Here is a 21,646-nt window from a genome sequence, read left to right as displayed (position 1 = left end):
CTGATAAAGAAATGGAAGCCCAGAAAGCATAAAAGAGTTGCCAAGACCTCCTAGCCAGAAAGCAACAGAGCTGAGACTTGAACCATCTGTATTGTTCTGCTGCCAGATCCTAGAGAACTTCTCCCACTATGCCTGCTGCACTGTGACATTGAGCAAGTCATTTAGCCTCTTGAATCCTTATTTACTTTGTCTACAACATGAGAGGACTGGTAGGTGTATCAGTTAGCTTTTACTAGGTAAGAATCCATCCAAAGCTTGGTAGCTTAAGACAATAACCATTTTATGTAGCTTGTGATTCTATAGTTCATCCTGGTGGTTGTTCTGGTCAGAACTGGGTCAACAGATCTCTCTCATGCTTCTGTGGTAGGCTGGCAGGTCTAAGATGGCCAAATATAGCTTCACTATTGGTTCTAGTAGTTGATAGACCATTGCCTCGGGATTGGCTGTTCATCAGTGGGGATACTTTCACTCTCCTCCACAAGGCTACTCCACCATTTCATCCTCCAGCAGGCTTGCTCAGGCTTGTATGTATGGTGGTCTCAGGGTTCCTAGCATAGAAAGGGAGGGCAAACCCCAATGAGCATGCTCTTTGGAAGTCTTTACTATGCCATATTTGCTATTCTCCCATTGGCTAAAGCAAGCTACATGGTGAGGTAGGCAAGTTCAGAAATGGCTCCTAATGATTCCTGCCTTCTGCTATTCATGCCTGTGTGTAATCACCTCCTGTTGTGTGAGAGCTGGACCTAGTGACTCGTTTCTAATGAATGGAAGATGCCAAAGATGATGGGATACCACTTCTGAAGTTAGGTTATAAAAGACTGTGATACTCTCTCTGACTTTCCACATGCTTGCTCTGGTAAAGCAAGCTGCCATGTGTGAATTGCCCTGTGGAGAGGTCCATGTGAAAGGGAACAGAAGACACCTTCTAGCAAACAACTAGTGAGGAGCCGAGACCCTCAGCCTAACAGTTCCTGGAAGACTGGATTTACCAATAACCCGTCAGTGAGTGAGCTTGGAAGCAAACCTCTCCCCAGTTGAAACTTTAGACGGGAATGCAGCCTTGGCCCATACCTTCATTGCAGCCTTGTGAGAGACTTTGAAGCAGAGGACTTAGCTAAATCATGCCTTGGTGTCTGACCCACAACTAACTTAGAGTCAGTGTGGGAGGGGAATATCTAAGGGTGTGGTTACAGGAAGAGTAATTATAGAAATTACTCACCCATATTGGCAAAGAATTTACCCAGATAATTTTTTTTCCAGCCTTTGGAAGTCTGAGATGGAATAATTATCACTACTTCAACAATTATTTATATTCTCTATGCTAAGGACTGGGAACAGGTGATGAATAAAACAGTCCATGTTCCCACCCTCAAAGAGCTTGGAGTTGTGAAAGGGGAAGGGAGATGGGGAAAGACATTAGCTCAATAATTCATTCTTTAATGATTCATTTAAAGTTGAAAGTGGTATATAACAGTCTGGGCTGGTCAGAGAAAGCTTCTTTGAGGAAGTGGTACATAAGCTGAAGGGGTCAGCAGGAGAGAAAGATAGGGGAAAGAGGAAAATTCCAGATAGAAGGAATGGGATTATTAAAGGGGAGCTGGAGAGGGTGTCAGCAGCTATGGCACAAGTTTGTATTTATCATCAAATTGTATCCTATTATGTGACAATGGTATTGTAGATTATGGTTTTTAAAAGTTTCTTTAGAGATAAATGCTAAAATATTTATGGATGAAATTATATGATATCTGGGATTTGTTTCAAAATAAGCTAGAAATGAAACAAGATTTTCCAAATGACTTAATGTTTATTGAAACCAGGTGATGAGTACATGGGGGTTCATTATACTAGTCTCTCTAATTTTGTATGTTTTATTTTCCATAATAAAAAATTTAAAACTTGTATCTTGACTACACCTCCTGAAGGCTGTGTGTGGATATGTTTGAGGTCATAGCACAGTTACTTCCTCCTGCTGCACTGCAGACAGTTCACTGCTTTTGAGCAAGGGGATGGAATGAGTTCTATGTTATAGCAAATGTAAAGGCCTCTCAGCTTCCAATCATGTGGCTAACATAAAACAGGGTATTTGGGTAATTTCCCTTGCCTACCAGCTAAGATTCTATATTACATTATTTTTCATGATCATTTTTCACTAGCTGAGATGGTATGGTTTCATATATAGTAGAATCTTATAACATGGTTCACCCTAGAGTAAAAGCTAGTGGAAAGATCCTGTTCAAATATTACTTACTGAAATACTGAAAGAATTGTGTTATAAGGCCGTATACAATATGAATAATATTAGAGTGAGTTTATAGGTTGAGGAAGGAGAAAAATAGGGTAGGAGAGATTGGAATCCCTCTTTGAAAAATTCTGGGTTGGCTTGCTACTGCAATAACATATAATAGATTTATTTTTTGGGTCTTTTGTGACTGACTTCTTTCTTTTTGTGTTATGACTTTATCTGATTAAGTTTTCCTTTTACTCAAGTTATTTTGAGGTGGCTCACTGTGAAATTAACAGCAGGGATAGATAGATTTTATGAATCAGGGATGAGACCTTAGGATTTGGATACCTGGGGCTGATGCTGAGGAGATGTTTCATGTTTATAACTTTTTCAATGTTAGGCTATCGGGGGAACCATATTTTGAAATTTTGATTCAGATCTTTCTTGAAAATTCCTTTACCACCAAATCGAGTCTTTCCCCAACCCCTAATAAAGACTTCCCTAGAGTCAGATAAATGCAAATTACTAATTACATTTCCCTTCTTAAGTCAAGGTTAAATAGAAGGGAAAATTATGAAAGATTGCTTATAGAAGCAAGGATTTTCAGTGCTTAAAGTTATTTCAAAACCACGATGAGTCTCCTTGTCAGTGTAAAGCAGGAAAGGAATAATATAATAGAGAAAGCGAACCTGGGCATAAACATGTTCTCATACAGCATTTCTGTTAAAATCTTTGTTGTTGTTCCCTGAACCTTGGCAATTATAGGCACTTTCCTCTGCTTTGAAAACATTTGGCAAATAAGGAGAGGAGGTCTCTTCATTTTCAGTGTCCATGCTGGGCTTGGCCTTGCTGCAGGGAAACATTAATTCCGAGCTGTGCTTGCTGGGAGCAAATGGTTTGTTTTCTCTGAATCCAGCCGGAGTGGGTTCTTACAGTCCAGACTCGCATGGAAAATCTATCTGAAGCCACTTGCCCCCAGAAGGGAAGAAGGCAAGCTGATTGTGTGGTGGAGCTGCAGCCACCACCCAGCCAGTGACACCGGCTGGCCAGGGCAGGCATTAAGATGCCAAAAGGCACACACAGAGTCCTAGGCAAACATGAGTTCTGTTTGTGTGCCCACACGCACATGTACCACACACACAAAACTGCACCCAATACACCAGACACACGCACCACACGGCCACATACATACATACACTATGTAACAACCATATCTACCCACACACCATGTACACACAAATACACACATATGCAACTTGTACCCATGCTATACACACCACATACACTTCACTACACACCACCCACACTCCACATTGATCATATACATCCATGCTACAAACACAGGTATACACACACTTCATCCCACGCACTCCACATAACAGTCACGAGCATCATACACACTACACATGTACCATGTACGCAATTAACAGCCAATCCAACTACACACATACTCCATGTAAAAACCACACAACCACAGACATGCACACCAAACCATACACACACACGTAGTACATACCAGCCCTGTGCACTGCACATGCCACACACACACACACACTCCACAGCATCGCACACACCTAGCTTGGTTATTTTCCCGCTCAGCAAGGCCTGGACTGCAGTCCCAGCAATCCCTGCTGACTGGCGCTGGAAGGGACAGGTTATTGCAGGCAGGTTCCAGGCTTGGGTGCGGGGTTGGGATTTCTTTGATTTCTTCGTGGGGGCGGGGGCTGTAGGCTTTGGCCCCTGACTTGGGTCGGAGGGGCCGCACTCCGGGCGGGAGGCAGGTTCTCGGGGAGTGTGCGCGTGTGGAAACGTGCGAACGTCTCTGAGGGGTTCTGTGCCCAGACACCCTGGGAGGTGTGTACAAGGGAGAGGCGTGTGTAGGGAGATGTGTGTGTGTCTGTGTGTGGGTATGGCAGAGAGAGGTAGGGGAGGAGGCTGAGCGGGTCGGGTGGGCGTGCCCTCGATACGCCCAGCCCTCCGTGGAGTATTCGTGTGAGTCCTCGAGATGACCCAGCTCGAAGGGAAGTGTGAGTGTAATCTGGTGTTCGTGTGAAAACCAAGCTGCCAAGGAGTGTGTGTATTCGTAACGACCCTCCATCAGTGGGCGTCAGTCTCCGAGGAATGACAGTGTGTGGCACGGACTCGCTGACTGGAGAGTACACCTACGATCGCGGTCCCCGGAGGTGTGTGTGAAGAGGCCGGGCTAGCGGAGAAACGCGCGTGGTCTGCCCCGCTAGCTGGCGCGCGCGCGCGCGCGTGTGTGTGCGCGTGCGCGTGGGGCGCGGCGCGCGGCGGAGGGAGGGAGGGAGACTGGCAGTGGCAGGCCCAGCCCCCGGTCGCAGAGCCCGGGGCGGCTCCTCGGCGAGCCTGGGACCGCCGCACTCCTGCCGCCGCCACGCGCTGTTGTGACTCCCGACCCGCGCCGCGCCCTCCCGCGCCTGCAGCCGACGGGGCTTCCTGTCCGCCCAGACGCCGCTTCTCCCGGGCTCTCGGTCTCGGCTCCGCGCGGGGGGAGGAAATGAGTGCGGCGGAAAGGCCGGCGCCCGAGCGGGGTTGGAAGAGCGAGAAAGTGGACGAGGCTCAGGCCCTGGCGCGGAGTTGCGCTTCCCGCAGACCCGACTTCCAGCCGTGCGACGGGCTCTCCATCTGTGCCACGCACAGCCATGGCAAGTGCTTCAAGCTGCACTGGTGCTGTCACCTAGGATGGTGTCACTGTAAGTCGAGCCATGTCTTCCAGCTTTGCGCCGCGGTCCTGGGCGCCCGCTGGGCCGTCGGGGGTTACGGCTGGTACTGAGGCCACGGGGGCTCTGGGCTTGGCCAGGGTTGCTTTGCTGCAGGCTTGGGCCGCTCTGGGCTCCGGGCGGCCAGCAGCTGCCCTCGGCGCCCGACGGCTCGGGTTGGCGCTGCCTTGGCAACCAGATGAAATCCCGTGGGGAGCCTAGCTTTAGCCACTTCTTACAAAAGGGGATCTCCCCTCCCCAGGAAAAATGAAAGCTATTTTTTCTTTTTCTTTTTAAACCGAAACGGCCAAGCAGTGTTTTGAGAAATGGTTGAGAGCCGTCGGAGTTGATGACAACTTGAGGGAAACCCTTTTCTAAAGACTGGTGGTTAAAGATGCTCCCTTTTCTTTCTCGCTTTTATCTTTCCGGGCAGCTATTTAAAAGAAAGCCTTTGGAAGTCGAATTGTGGCCCAATTATTGCATCCAGTTGAGAAGGCACTAAAGTGTGAGAGACTGCTTCCAAGAAGTTAATATTAACAGTTTGGAAGGGTGAACTCCTTAAATATCCAGCTGCAGCATATAGAGCCAATATATGAGACTTTTAAAACAAAGTAAAATGAATGAAAGGAAGCTTAAATCTTATCAATGTAGAGAAACCCGAACTAAATGATCTAGGCCTTTTCTTTATGTTTAGCCTGCATGGGATTTTGAAAATAGATTAAACACAAGTAGTCATTTAATCAGAATTTCACAATTTGATTAGTTTGTGGTATCTGACCTGCTATATCTGATGAATCATTTCTTATTAGAAATATATTGCAAACTTAGTTTCTGCATACCCTTATAACAGAGGGTTTTGGAGTGCTTATTTAGACACAAATTCTCTAAGTGATCTTAAGTTAAAATTTTTTCCTTGCTGGTGAGAAAAAATGGCTCCCAACAAGAGCTGCAGTAGATAACAAATCCTTATTTACATTAATTGAACATAAAAGAATACTTTAAATGAGTTTATACTTAAAAGATGGATACTTCTTCCATTTATTTTACAGTAATAAATTCTTACTTTTATTGAACAGTATTGATTTTTGTGTGTGTTCTGTGTGCTGATGGGTCAGTTTCCTCCTATATCTCACTGTTTCTCTTGCTCTCAGATCCATTCCCAATTATAAAGCACCACTTTAGTGTGGGACAGGGTACAAAATTGGAAGAAGTAACTGTAGGAAACCTGTGATGCGGAAGTACACAAATAGGATGTGTCTGGTGAGAGCCCAATTCCCTGGAGAAGTGTAGAATCATAGTGTAGAATGTGAGGCACCTTCAAGATGGTCCAGTTCAGTCCCTGTCTTATTTCAGCAGTCTCCCTTCTAAGTACACCATCAGTGATCAGAACCTTGCAGTCTTCTCAAGCAGCTTCTTCCTTCATTAGAGAGCTTTGACCCTTAAAATACTACTCTTCCTTATATGGAGCTGAAGTTGGTTACTTTCTAACTTTTTTCTATTGCTCTTATGTCTACCTTATGAGATCATATAGAACAATCCAATCCTTTAAAAAAGTTTTTATTTTAATTTTTCTAAAAAACCTCACCTGAGGACATGTTTTTATGATTTTAGGGAGAGAGAAGGGGGAGAGAGAGAAACACTGATGTGAGAGAGAAACATCGATAAGTTGCTTCCCGTATGCCCCCTGGCTGGGGATCACACCCACAACCTAGGAATGTGCCCTGACCACGAAATTGAACCCACAACCCTTTTGGTGTACGGGATCATGTTCCAACTAATTGGGCCACCTGGCCAGGGCTCCAGTCCTTTTTTAGAGCATGACTGTTTCAACTCTTTAGATACACACATGAATTTCTTACTGACATAGACTATCTTCTCTCTCTATCCCCAGCAACAGCCACAGTGTCTATACTGAAATAGGTTTGAAATTCGCATGTGTTGAACAACGGAATGAAGGTAGCCATTATTTTCCTCTGAAGGCATTGTTTTGTCCTATTTATAAATCTGTTTCCTTTAGTCTTTCCTTTTATGGAATAGTGTCCAGGCTCGTAAGCATCCTGATTGTTCTGTTCTGAATGTGTGCCAATAAAGCAAAGATCCTTTGAAGAGCTCACGATATCCCAGTTGTAGTCTGATCAGTCCAGAGTTGAGCAGAACTCCTCTCTCCCATGTTCGAGATACTACTGCTGCTGCAACATGCATCACATTAGCATTTCTGATACCCACATCGTAGTGAGCTTGCTGCCGTCAGATTGAACTAAGCTTGTGGTCAACTAAAACCATTGTTTATTTGTTTTATATATATGGCAGTTAAGTCACAGTGCTTGCCCATTTATTTCATAGTTATATGTATATGTTTGGGCACAGGTGTTATTTGAGCCCTTACTGTTCCCTGTTAGATTTCGTTTTATTAGAATAAGCCCATTTTTCTGGCTTATCATTGTGTTTATAGACCCCGGCTCTTTCATAATGTATATTATGAGCCCCCTAGTTTCCTGTCAACTGCACATGGGATGCCAACAGTAGCACAGTAGTATAGTAACCTTCTCATTTAAGTTATTGATAAAATTATTGAACAGGAGAAGGGCACAGATTGAGTCCTGAAGCTTGCCAGTAGAACTGCCCTTCAGGTGGATAGCAGTTCACTAATGAGCACTTGTTATGGTCATTTAAACAATTACCTAGCTACATAATTGTACTGGTAGCCATCTTATGTTTATCTTATCCATACGGGTATAATGAGAACCTGGTCAAGTACCTTGTTGAAATCCTACCTACACACTATTTTTACTGCTTTATGATGTGGTGATCTATCTATAAACACTCTTAAAAAAAGAAAGGAAATAAGAATAGTATAACTCAGGTTGGTTCCACAAATGCTTACCACTTTCTTTTCTAAGTGATTGGAAGCCATTTGTCAAGTAAGTAATCTGAATTTAGAAAAAGATTGATGTCAAGTATGCTGGATTATTGTTGGCAGTTCTTTCCATTAAAAAAAAATCAGTCCTACATTTATTTGCTCTTTTCCAGTCTTTTGGCAACCCTCTCAGTCTCCATGCTTTTTTCACTGGCTTGATTCAGAGATCACATTCACAATGCACTTTATTTCATTTAAGCACCAAGGTGCTCCATTACAGTCTCCTCACCTATACTGGACATCAGTTCTTCCTATACCCCCCTTTTTTAGCCCAATATCATTTTTTCTTGAAAAGAAGCAAAATTAACATATTTCAGAAATGCTGTTTTCTTTTGGGCATTCATAAACATTACATCAGTCCTAAGCAGAATTTCTTTAATTCTGTTGAACATGTATTGAGCACCTTCTTTTTGTGAGACATTATTATGGACACTAGGAATATAAATATGAACACAGCTGGATCCTATCCTTTAAGCAGAATATAAGACAATGATTCAGGATGTATTTATTTTTGTATTCCTTTAAAACTACAAATGATATGGGTGAGAAAACTATCAGCTTATTCACCAAATCAGAAAATGATAAAATGAGACTACCTTGATGCTTAGGAAATTCAGAACAAGTGAAGGAAGTTCAGTTTTATATGGTTGATTTTATATTTGTGAAATTCATAACCTTATGAAATAGAAAAGGCTGAAAATACACACAAGTTTATAAAAGACATATAAAACTTGTGTATATTCATAGATTCAGTGCATGATATATTATTAAAGGGAATAATTAGTGTATTTGAGTAATTACAATTTTAAGGACCATGTCTGGTAGGGAAACTGTAATATATTTGTTGGCATCACTATCAAAGATAGCTTATTGGGCTGAATAAAGTATGGCCCTGAATCTGTAACTTTATTTTTTCCTCAGTAAGGAGTGATATTAGATTGGGTTAATGAGTGAAAGATTCCAAGAGGAGCTTTGAGATAGAAGAAGACATGGCTTGGTCATTAAAAAGGGATGATAAAGAATAGGTCATTTGCAAATATTGTAAAGTAGATTTTTGTGGCTGGAGTAGATAGAATATTTAGAAGGAATAAGAAATTAGATTGTTGAGATATTTATTGAGGGATAAACAGGAAAGGTGGGGAAGTATGGAATTTCATTTGGTAGAGACCTTGGTACCATAGTGATAACATGGCCAGCAGGGGAATAAAACTAGCAAGGGAGATTATTTTGGTGTTAAAGTAAAAAGTGTATTGAAATTCATGCGACAAGATCCATATAATGGAAGTTGGAATAGGTTAGATTTGGAGGGAGAGGAAGAGGTTGGCTATAAAGAATTCTGCCTTATGCAGCCTGGATGAATGGTGGTGCTATTTATACACTAACAACAACAAAATACTGGGGAAGGACTAGGTTTGGTTGACCATGGATTATTAATCTACTTTTGGATCATAAATTCAGGAAGACCATTAATCTAGTTTTGGTTCTATTGAGTTTAACCTGCCTTGTCATCACACGGTTTTATCAATAGGCAGTTAGCTATAGTGATCTAGAACTCAGAGGCGAGGTCTGAATCAGAGAAAATATGGGAGTCATTTACTTATTTATAGATTGCAGCTTTAGCCATGATGAAGCATGAGATCCACCAAAGGAGAGACTATAGTATAAGAAATGAAGAAAATCCTTAGGCTTTCCCTTTAGAACACTAACATTTAGAGTCTGGATATAGGAGGATTAGTTGGCAGCAGAATCTAAGAAGAGATGGCCAGAGAAGAAAAATCTGAAAGTATCATACTTCAGAAGCCAAGAGAAATGGATATTTTAAGAAAGAGTTTGAAGGTGAAATCAGTTTTCAGCAAGTTATTTATTTCTTAGATATTGGTGAAATATACAAATAGTGATTTTACCACTAAAGAAGAATGTGAAAAGTTTAGTCCTGCAATACTAACTTCAGGAATGTACTTAATTGCAGTATTAGGCAAATCTATTAAGACAGTGAATTTTTCAAAATGGAAAGAGGAGAATACAATGCGAGGAGCTGAGAGTTAGGACACAGATAATAGTTAATATTTGTTGAGTGATTACTTTGTGCCAAAATAAGCTTATTATGCTAAGCACTTAATAGGCAGTTATGTCATGATGTCCATTTTACAGTTGAGGAAAAAGACTTAGAGAAGTTAAATAACTTTCCCATGAGCATATAGCTAGCTATTTGGATCCAGGCCTCTCTGCTTCTAGGACCTGGACTCTTAATCCCCTATAGGTACTATAGAGCAATTTAAAATTAGTGAGCAAACTCAAAAGTTGGTTTGTGTGTGTGTGTGTGTGTGTGTGTGTGTGTGTGTGTGTGTGTGCTCTGTTAAAGCCAATGGTGGGGTAACTTTTTAAAGAATGGGTGACAAATTGTATCAATTTCAGTAAAGAAATGCAAAAGAATAGGAACTCTAAATAGAGTTCTGAATCTTTATGGGGTGAAGAATGAAATTCAAGGTGAGAGTTAAGGAAGATAAGGTGACTAAAAGGTGATGGGGGTGGGTGGGATGAGGGAGTGTACGTGGTATGATGTAGGTGCCACCAGCAGAACTCAGAATTGGCTTAATAAAAATCACAAAATAGATGAGCTCAGTTTTCTGCAGAAGACACCTTAAAAGATGTCTGTCTCTTTCAAGTTGAAAGCAGAAAGAGTGGGACTTGATGTATGTAGTCTAATAGATGATATTAACATATCTAAAGAAAGGCTGTCACTGCAGAAGGTGGATGGGCAGCATAGAAATACAGAAAACTAGGAATTGGAGAGGCAGGATTTGGAACTGATTTTCAGTACTGTTCAGAGAAGGTGGTACACTGCCCAGAGATTTAAATGCCAGATCCCTGTGACTGGGCTATCCCAGCAAACATTTGGTTATAATTTGACTTCTATTTGTAGATTTCCTATAGGGAGAAAAGGACCTGACTAGGAAATTTAACTGCTGGGACCTTAGGCCCAGAATATTTCTCTCCGGTAGTTAGTATATTAGCAGTGTGGTTCTTGTGTTCTATTTGTTCTTCTTTCCTGCTTCTACGCAGCTCAAAAAACAAGTTCTGACCTCCTCAGGGGGTAATGCCAGCTGGTTTTCCTAAGGGACATCTCAACCATATCAATAGCAGTAGCTACAGAAAATATATTGAAGACATTTGACAGTGAAAACTAGTGGAAAAAAAAAAAAGGAATGGTAGTTTGGATGGAGGGGTCAGTTGAAGCCTTTTTTTTTTTTTTTTTTAAGAATGAGAGTTCTTACCATGTATGGTATTTAAAGGAAGACGATACAGATATTAAGAGGACAAGTATGAGATCAAACTCAATGAATTTTTCTCAGAGCTTTTCCAACAATAGAGAAAGCTGATGGTGTCTTTCCATCCAGGTGGTGCGTCAGTTGTTGACGCACATTAACTTCAACATGAATAAGTAACACAGAATGCGTGCGGGCACAAGTGTAGTCATGTGTGTGTCAGCTTACTGAAACCTCACAACAACACTGTGAAGCAGGTACCATTAGTATCCTAGTTTTTTAGATTAGGGAAGTTGCTGAAGGTCATATGCTATAGCTCTGGCCCCATATGGTGAATGTGCATCCGAATCCTATTAACCAACTGGCAGCCAGAACTCCGGTTGCTTCTACTTAAGGTTCAGGGAGGATGATTTCAGCTGTTTTAAATTATTTTTGGAGCAAGCAGGATTTAAGTAAATAAGTAAAATGAGAATTATTTCTTATTTTAATAGAAGGGCAATTATATGCATTATGAATATTTTTGGAATGGTTGAGAACTCTATAAAACTATTTTTAAAAAACATTTTGTAATGTATTTGTGTAATATGAAGCTTCAGTTATGTCATATATTCAACTGTTCCCTAAAGGGTGCAAGCGCCTTTTTGGTTAGATTTTTCATACATACCATTAATTATTATTGGCTTCCAAGCCTATTGAACTTAGGGACTTGAACTAGATAGTTTTTGAGGGCCTTTCTATGATATAATTTCCTGCATTATAAAACGCCCACTTTGTTCTCTCATATTGGAAAATCTCATCAAATACAAGAAAGAACATTTTCAGAGAAATTGTTTTATTAATTCCAAACAAATATAGGAACACATGTTTAATTAGGAAAAGTTGTGTAGCAGAAGATTTGTTTTCTTGAAAAATGAGGAATGGTTTATACACAGAATGTGAAAGGCAGAGTGTATTCCTAGAGGGGACACAAGCTGTGGAATGAGACACACCTAGTTTTGAATTCTAGGTTTTCCATTTATTGGGGGTGTAACTTTGGACAGGTTACTCAGCCTCTTTCAGCTTTGATGTTCCCCTATGAAAAATAGGAATAAAAATCCTACTTCACAGGGTTGTTGTGAAGATTAAATGACACAAGCAAAGTACTTAGTGCAGGTGTTAGGTAAATGGTAGCATCACTCCTTCCTCAAAGAAAATGAACAATGGAGTCATGGCCTATGTGGCTCAGCTGGTTGGAGCATATTCCCATAAATAGAAGGGTTGTAGGTTTGATTCCTGGTCAGGGCACATGCCTAGGTTGCAGGTTTGGTCCCCGGTCGAGGTGTGTATGAGAAGAGAACAGATCAATGTTTCTCTCTCACATCGATGTTTCTCTTTCTCCCTCTCCTCTCTCTAAGATCAGTGAACGTGTCCTTGATACTAGATAACATAGTTATCTTGAGGGCAGGCTGTGGAATTGGACTTTGTGTTTGAGTCCTGGCTCTGCATACTTACTAGTTATGTGGATTGTGGGAAGTTAATCTCTGCCCTTCAGTTTCCTCACTTTTAATATGCCGATGATAACAGTACCAGCCTTGTGTGTGATGATTGTCAAAGACTCCAACTCCAACTTCTTCCCCCTTCCATGGATGTCTTGGTTAGTCTGGAATTCACTTTGTGACCACACTCATTTGTTCATTTAAACACTCAAAAATAACACAGATAATAAAAATACACATTTTTGAATATAACATTTAGAAATTGTTTTTTATTGCCTTCATTGTTGGAAGGGTTATTTTGTAAAAGTTACTCCGTGATGAGTTTATTACTTTTTATCATAAAATCTTATAATGTTCTCCAACACCCGCTCCCTACTCCATCCTATTTTGCATGATTGTTAAGCAATGGATAGTTCTGGTTAATCAGATATACCAGTTAATAAAGAGCTATGATATATATCAAATATGGGTCAGCAGGTTTTAAAAGATCAGAATATTACAGAACTTGCGATATGTTCAACTGAAACAGAACATAGTTAACTTCAATGATTAAGAAGTCTTGTCAGGATCTTGTGATACTTGGTCATCGTTTGGAATACTGGTATAGAAAAATGGTAGAAGTGCTAGTTAGTAGAGGAGTCCTGGCTGCTAGAATGCTGGACACAGACTGAATTGTAGTCTTTGCAAGTTACTTAAATTCACAGAATTTTTGCTTTGTGTTTCTCCCGTTATTGTGGGTTTGTTCTTAAATTTTCTGGTATTTAACAGTATTCTGCAAGCACACTGCCAAAATTATGCAGTATCTGGAGTGCCAACAATGTATAATGAATCCCTCCAGCTGTGTTGGCATAATGTTCCAAAACAATTCATTCAGGACAGTTCTTTAACCTCCCTAATGCTTATTTGTCCATTTAAAACTAGGTGCTTTGGTGTAATAGTTATATTTCTTTCTCCGTATCTCATTTTAACAGACCTTTGGTGAAATAAAAGCACTAAGAATGTAATAGTTTGATATTTTGTGGAAAATTCTATTAGATTCATTTACTTAATCTTTTTCTGTCTACACACACGTACCTTTTTTCTAAAGTATTTAAAAAGTAAGTTGTCTGGTTGTTCACTACTGCTAATGCTAAGGTGATAACTGGCAAATTTGGTAGAGAGAGGACAGAATTAGAAAATGATGACTTTGCCACCCCCAATGTAGTGATAAGTGATTTACACAAGAATCTGCAGTCACTGGGTTAAAGTTTGTGGGGGAACAGGATATTCACTCAGTGTCACAGTACCACCCCACAGATTACTTAAAAACAAAAAATAATTTTAAAAAGGAATAACAAAGAGAAAAGGTATCTTTATAATGCACAGATCTGGTATTTAAGTCCTGTACCTGTTTTGTCTGAGTTACACAGAAGTCTTTACATTTTTGACTGATAACAAAGGAACTGAGTTTTTAATCTTAGTGTCCTTGTGTTCATTGCTAGTATGTAGCAGCCTGCAACCTTGCTGAACTGACTTATTAGTTCTAAGTGTTTGTTTAAAAATATTTTCCTTGGGGTTATCTACATAGATTGTCCTTTCATCTGCAAGACAGACAGTCCTATTTTTGGCTTCCAATCCATATGCCTCCCCCCACCCCTTTTATTGCTTTTGCACTGGCTAGAGTTTCCAGAAGTATGTTGAATAAGAGTGATGAGAGCAAGTGTCTGTCTTGTATCCTTACTCTTAGGATGAAAGCATTAAATCTTTCATCTTTAAGTATATAATGTTAGCAGTAGGGTTTTTTCTAGATGCTCTTTATCAAGTTGAGGGAATTTCCCTGTATTCCCATTTTCTGAAAATTAAAAAAAAATTTTTGATTGAGGCGCACTCTCCCTTTCAGAAGCATTTCTGCACCTCCCCTCTCCCTCTTGTGTCCCACAGGCGTGCATCTCTTAAACTCTAAGGATCCCCACAAGACTACAACCAGGGGAGCAATGGAGTGGCAGCTCATCGTGGGCCTGTCTCCAAGGCCCCCTTTTCTCTGACTTCTCAGTGAGCCAATGCAGCCCAGCCTGGGCTCTTCTGTTGCTTGTCTCCTAAGCTGTTCCTTGTTTCACTCTCCCCAGTTTTTTAAAAAAGATTTTATTAATTTATTTTTAGAGAGAGCAGAAGGCAGGGAAAGAGAGGGAGAGGAACATCGATGTGTGAGAGAAACATAGATTGGACCCCACCTGGGACCAGGTCTGAGACCCAGGCGTGTGCCCTGACCAGAAATTGAACTGGAAACCTTTCACTTTGCGGGACAATGCTGAACCAACTGAGCCACAGTGGTCAGGGCTCACAGTCCCCAGCTTTAATAAACAGAGTCTCAAAATAAAAGAAATTATGAATGCATGTTAAACTTTGTCAAATGCTTTGATTGATATGCTCATGTGATTTTTCCTCATTAGTCTGCTAATATGGTGGATTATATTGATTGATTTTCAAATACTGAACCAGCTTTTCATCTCTTAATAAACCCTAGTAGGTTATGATGTATAATTATTTTTAAATATTGCTGAGTTTTATTTGCTAATAGCTTGTTAGGATTTTTATGTCGATATTTATGAGAGGTGTTGGCCTATAGTTTTCTTTTTTTTTTACTCTCTTTGTCTGGCTTTATACAATGAATTGGGACATTTCCTCCCTCTACTATATTCTGGAAGAGGTTGTTTAGAATTGATGTAATTTTTCTTTAAACATTTGGTGAAATTCTTCAGTGAAATCATCTGGGCCTGAAGATTTTTGGGGGGGAGTTTTAAAATAACTAATTCAATTTCCTTAATAGTTAAGAGGCTTTTCAAAGAATTACCAATTGTTTGAATCAGTTGTGGTAGTTTGTAATTTTTTGAGGAATTCATTCATTTTTTCTAAGTTGTTAAATTTGTGTGTGTGGAGTTGTTTGCAGTATTCCCTAATTATAATTTGATGTTTTCATGGTTTTTAGTGATATTCCCTGTTTCATTCCTGACACTGATAATTTGTGTCTTTTCTTTTTATTCTATCAGCCTTGCTACAGGTCTGTCAATTTTATCGACAGTTTCAGAAAAACAGCTCTTTCTGTTTCAAAAAACCAGCTCTTTGTTTCATTTATTTTCTCTCTTGTTTTTCTGTTTTCAATTTCATTGATTTCTGTTCTCATCTTCATTATGCCCTGCTTGCTTTGGGTTTGTTTTGTGCTGCTTTCTCTTTTTTTTTTTTTTTCATTCCTTGAGGGTGGGAGCTTAGATTTTTGATTTGAAGCTTTTCCTCTTTTCTCATGTATGCATTTGTTATTCTAAAATTCCTCTCAGCACTGCATTAGCTGTGTACCATAAGTTTTGCTATGTTTTATTTTCATTTTTCATTCAGTTCTATGTATGCTTTGATTTCCCTTGAGATGTCTCTGTTTTATGGATTATTTAGAAGTGTCATTTACTTTAAAAGTATTTGGAGATTTTTCCTGTTAAATTTTTGTAATTAACAAAAACTAACAAAAATCAATTAGATTTCTAGTTTGATTCCATATGGTCAGAGAATACACTTTGTAGGCTTTTTATTTTTTAAAACCTGTTAAGGTTTATTTACTGGGCCAGGATATGGTCCAGGTGTCATGGATAGTTTTAAAAAATGGGTATTCTGCTGTTGTTGGGTGAAATGTCTATTAGATTCTGTTGATTGGTTGTGTTGTTTTCTACATCCTTGCTTATTTTCTGTGTTCTGTCAGTTGTGGGAAGAGGAGTGTTGATGTCTCCCACTAAATTGTGGGGTTTTGTCTCTTTTTAAATCAGACAGTTTTTGCTTCACATATATTTGCAGCCCTGTTGTTTGGTGCATACCCATTTAGAATTGCTATGTCATCTTATTAGCTTTACTCCTTTGGCATGATCCCATGTCCCTCTCTATAATAATTTTCTTTGCTCTGCAGTTTGCCTTATCTGATATTAATATAGCCATACCTGCTTTTCTTTGATTAATGTTTGCATGACACATTTGTTCCTTTCTTTTATTTTCAAAGTATCTACACTGTTACATTTGAATTGAGTTTCTTATAACAGCCTAAGTTGTTTATTAAGCCACTCTGCCAGTCTGTCTCTTAATTGATATATTTAGATCATTTATATTTAATGTAATTGATAAATTAGGAATTAAGCCTGCCATTTTATTATTATTTTTCTTTGTTAGTTCTCCCTGATTCTGGTTCTCTGCTTTCTTTTCTTTGCCTTCCTGTAAGTTACTTGGACATTTTGTAGAATTTCATTTTGATTACCTGTAATGTTTTAGAGCATTCTCTTCGTGTGGTTTTTTAGGGATTGCTATAAGCATTACATTTATATGTATATGGCTTATCACAGTTTTAGTGTCCTTTGATCAGTTTGAGTGAAGTATAAAAGCCTTACTTTCATTTTTATCTTTTTGCCCTCCACTCATTTATAATAAACTATCTTAAATATTTTCTTACATGTACTTAGAACCATATAAGACAGGATTACAATGGCTGTTTTAACTGTCAAGTATAATTTTTAAAACTCAAGAGGAGAAGAAAAGTATTCATCTACATTTTTGTCTATTCTGTTCTTTTCCCCCCCTGATTTTCAAAGTTTCTTCTTTTATTGTTCCCTTTGTGCTTAGAGAACTTCCCTTGGCCATTCTTTCCCAGTAGGTCTGCTGGTGACAAGTTCTCTTAGCTTTCCTTTATCTGAGAAGGTCTTGATTTCTCCTTTATTCTCAAAGATATTTCTACTGGGTGTGATTCCTGGTTGATGTTCTTTCCTTTGAGCACTTGAAAAAAAATGTGTTACTTTCTTCTGGCCTCCATGGTTTCTTGAAAAGCCTGTCATTTGAATTTTTTTCTTTATAAATAAGGAATTGTTTTTCTCTGGCTGCTTGCAAGATTTTTCTTTCCTTTAGTTTTCAGAAGTTTGAATATGATGTACATGGGCCTGGATTTCTTTGAGTTTATCCTGATTATGTTTTGCTCAAGCTTCTTGAATCGGTAGGTTATGTCTCTAATTAAATCTGGGTTTTTTTTAGACATTATTTCTTGTAGTACTTTCGTAGCCCTGCCTTTTTTCTCCTTTTATTTTGGGATCCCAATAGCATGAATGTTAGATGTTTTGGGATAGAGCCCTTTGAGTGTGATGCATAATTGCTAAAATTCATGTGAGAAATGCCAGGCTATTTTGCTGAGAAATGCACAGTTTATGAAAAATGTCTATAAAACATTATTATTCATAATAATTGCTGAAAATTTCCTGACATATAGTAAATACACTCTTCTTTTGTAAGCAGTGTTCTTTGACATAATTTAGCAAAAAATGTATTGCATTAAAATTATTATAACAGTTATTTTAGAAAAAATAAATTCTTTCCTTCAATATGGCTTTTGAAGTATAATATATGGCATAATATAAAACCTATGATTATAATTTGAAAAAAACATATAGCAACATGGATAACAAGCAAGAAGTATGCCAAATATTGCATAAATTTTTGAAAAAAGAAAAAGAAAACTTCATAATGCTCCATGATTCCGTCACTGGTGAAATGGACCTAAGATGCAGCACTTCACATTTCCTCAGTAAACAATGTTCCCTCATCAGAAAGACTGACTCATTGTAAGATGGTATAAGGTCCCCCACTCTATATCATACCCATATTCAGGTTCCTATCTCTCCATACGAGGTGGTCAAATGTCTCAAGGACTCTCTGCATTTCTGTCATGAGAGCAATAAAACTACTCTGCTGAGATGTTGGAAAAAATACCAACGCTATACCGTGAAGCAATGAAAATGTCCATTAGCAAAAGCTTCCTTATCATGCACACTGCATAGAGTTTCGATAATTATTGCAAAAATAAATGAAATTAAAAAGACCGTTTAAAATGAAAGTAAAAATTATAACAGAATTAATATGTCAGTATTTGAACACGCATAAAAATTCGAAATTTGGATCAACTTGAGAAAAAGTTATATCAGTATATAACCTGAGGTACAAAGAAAAAGAGAACAAAGCATAAAATACAAATTATTCCATTGTTACTTACATTTATAGCCCTCGAAAAAAGAGTCGCTGGGAGAGACTTTTGGGGATGTTTGTCAGTGTTGCTCACAGCGACGTTGGCACTCAAAGGGATAGTCCTATGATCCCCGAGGCTCTATTTTTTACAATCTGTTTTCTCTCTCTTGTTCAAATAGGGTAATTTCTATTGTTTCATATTCAAGTTCACTGAAACTTTTCTTCCATTCTTCTGTTGAACTCATTCACCAAGCTTTTTATTTCAGATATTGTATTTTTTCAGTTTTATATTTCCATTTGTTTCTTTAAAATTTTTTTCAATTATAGTTGACATACAATATTATATTAGTTTCAGGGATATGACATAGTAACTAGACATTTATACAACTTACAAAGTGATACCTCGGTAAGTCTAGTACCCATCTGACACTATATAAAGTTACAGTATTATTGTTATTATTATTAATCCTCACTTGAGGATTCTAGAAAGAGAGGGGGGCAGAGACAGAGAGTGAGAAAGAAACATTGACGTGAGAGGAAAGATTAATCAGTTGCCTCCCGTAGGCACCGCAAACCTGCAACCTAGGTATGTGCCCTGACTCGGAATTGAACCTGCAAGTTTTTGGTGGAATTGGATGATGTTCTAACCAACTGTACCACCCAGTTAGGGCCAAATTTATATTATTGATTGTATTCTCTATGCTGTACTACACATGCCTGTGATTATTTTTATAACTGGCAATTTGTACTTTTTAATTCTGTCACATTTTTCACCCCTCCTCTCAAACTCCTTTCTCATCTAGCAATCATAAATTTGTTTCTTTATCTATGACTTTGATCCCTTTAGTAATATGTAACATCCTTCTTTTTTTTTGTTGTTGTTGTTATGGCCTTTGAAGTCTATTTTGTCTGGTATGTATTACTACCCCAGGTTTTTTTTTTTTCCCCATTTGCAGGGATTTTTTTCCATCTCTTCACTTTCAGTCTGTGTGTATCTTTTGTTCTGAGGTGTGTCTCTTGTTGACAGCATATATATGGATCTTGTTTTCTTATCCATTCACCTACCCTCTGTCTTTTTTATTTAATCCATTTACATTTAAAGTTATTGAATGGTACTTATTGCCATTTTATTCTTTATACCTGTTTCTCTCTATTTTTTCCCCTTCTTGTAGAAGGCCTTTTAACATTTCTTGCAATACTGGTTTGCATTACTAATGATCTCCTTTAGCTTTTTTTGCGTGTCTGGGAAGCTCTTTATTTTGCCTTCAATTTTAATTGATAGCTTTGCTGGATAGAGTAGTGTGGGTTTTAGGTTTTTGCTTTTCATCACTTTGAATATTTCATGCCAATCCCTCTGTCCTGAACTGTTTCTGTTGAGAAATCAGCTGACAGCTTTATGGAAGCTCCCATATAAGTAACTGTCTTTCTCTTGCTGCCCTTAAGATTCTCTATTTTTAACATTTGGCATTTTAATTATGATGTGTCTTGGTGTGGTCCTCTTTGGTCTCATATTGTTTGAGGACTCTTTGTGCTTCCTGGACTTGTGTGTCTTTTTCTATCACCAGGTTAGGGAACTTTTCAACCATTATTTCTTCAAACAGTTTCTCAACCTCTTGTTCTCTCTCTCCTCCTACTGGTACCCCAGTGATGTGGATGTTTTTACATTTGATGTTGTCCCAGAGGTCCCTTAGACTTTCCTCACTTTTAAAAAATTCTTTTTTCTTTTTGTTGCTCTGCTTGAGTGTTTTCTGTTCCTGTGTTTTCTAAATTGCTGATTCAGTCCTCTGCTTCATAAACCTGAAGTTGATTCCTTCTAGTGTATTCTTCATTTCACATATTGTATTTTTCATTTCTGTTTATTTTAATGGTTTCTATGTCTTTTAATGCTTACTATCTCTTTAAGTTCTCATTGAGATCATTCATTCTTCCCCTAAAGTCCTTGAGCATCTTTATAACCATTGCTTTAAACTCTGTATTTGTATCTTGATTGCTTCCATTTCATTTAATTCTTGTCCTGGGGATTTTTCTTACTCTTTCATTTGGGGCATGTCTCTTTGTCTCCCCATTTTGTCAGCTTTTTTTGTGTTTGTCTCTGTGTATTAGGTAAAGCTGCTGTGACTCCCAAACTTGTTATGAGGGCTTTATGTTGTAGGTTTCTTTTGGGGCTCAATGGTGTAGTCTTCCAGATCACCTGACCTAGGTGCTCCAGGAATGTTGTCTTGTACGGGTTTTTGTGTACCCACCTATTATGATGGGGTCTTAAATCCTGGTGGCATGTTCATAAGTGGAGTTAATCCTCATGCTGGCTATCAGGACAGACCTCGATCACAGTGTATAGCTGCTATGTAGGGGCTACACCCCAATGTGGAGTTGTTCCTAGCAGGGTCTTGTGCCTGCTGGAATTCTTCTTTAGGTGTGATGCTTGTGTAGCTAGTTGGGTTGAGCTCTGGTGTGGTCTGAAGCCCAACACTGATTGTGTTGATTCTGGGTCTACTTGGGTGAGGTTCTGGTATAGGTCAATGGCAGATGCTGCTTGTTATCAGCCTTAGGCTGCCTTTGTGTAGCTACCATGCTATTCACTATCTACAGAGACTGGGAGTGCGTGGGAGGGGCATACTGTGTTACAAGGTTCAGCTTCTTCCAGCTCCAGGCAGGGGCAGATCAATAAAAGGTCTAAGGCACCCCGAGGTCCACCTCTATCTGTTGGCTACTTTGACACCCCCTGAAGTTGCCTGGTTTTTCTCCAGAGCCTTCTGAAGAAAGACTGTAGAGTGGGCCCAGACTGACCACAACCACAGACGATTCTGTAAGGTGTGAGCTCAGTACAGCAGGGCAACCAGAGTCAGGAGGACCCAAGCTAGTGTGTCTTCTGCTTAGAGGCAGTGCAGTTAGGCACTGAATGGCAGGGGGTGGGGGCAGTGAATCCTACTCCAGAGCCTTACCACTCTGTCTCTGCCAGTTTCCAATCCTAGTTCCCCCAGGAAGAATACACTGCACTTTCAGGTTGGGTGTAGCCAGCTGGCTCCACT

General features: G+C 39.2%; 1 protein-coding gene across 1 annotated transcript in view; it reads left to right on the top strand.

Moving 5' to 3' along the window:
* Positions 1 to 4,569: 4,569 nt before the first annotated feature.
* CUNH3orf70 (chromosome unknown C3orf70 homolog) overlaps positions 4,570 to 21,646 on the top strand; it is a 53,407-nt gene continuing 36,330 nt past the window's right edge. Inside the window, exon 1 of the mRNA XM_090275045.1 lies at positions 4,570 to 4,938. Coding sequence (XP_090131171.1) covers positions 4,743 to 4,938 — 196 coding nt within the window. The 5' untranslated portion in view covers positions 4,570 to 4,742. The remainder of the gene's footprint in view (positions 4,939 to 21,646) is intronic.

Source organism: Furipterus horrens, unplaced genomic scaffold, assembly GCF_987537825.1.
Source record: "Furipterus horrens unplaced genomic scaffold, mFurHor1.1.pri manual_scaffold_1, whole genome shotgun sequence".
In the NCBI taxonomy this organism is placed as follows: domain Eukaryota; kingdom Metazoa; phylum Chordata; class Mammalia; order Chiroptera; family Furipteridae; genus Furipterus; species Furipterus horrens.
Note: the sequence above shows the minus strand (reverse complement) of the source record. Positions and strands in the feature narration are given on the sequence as shown.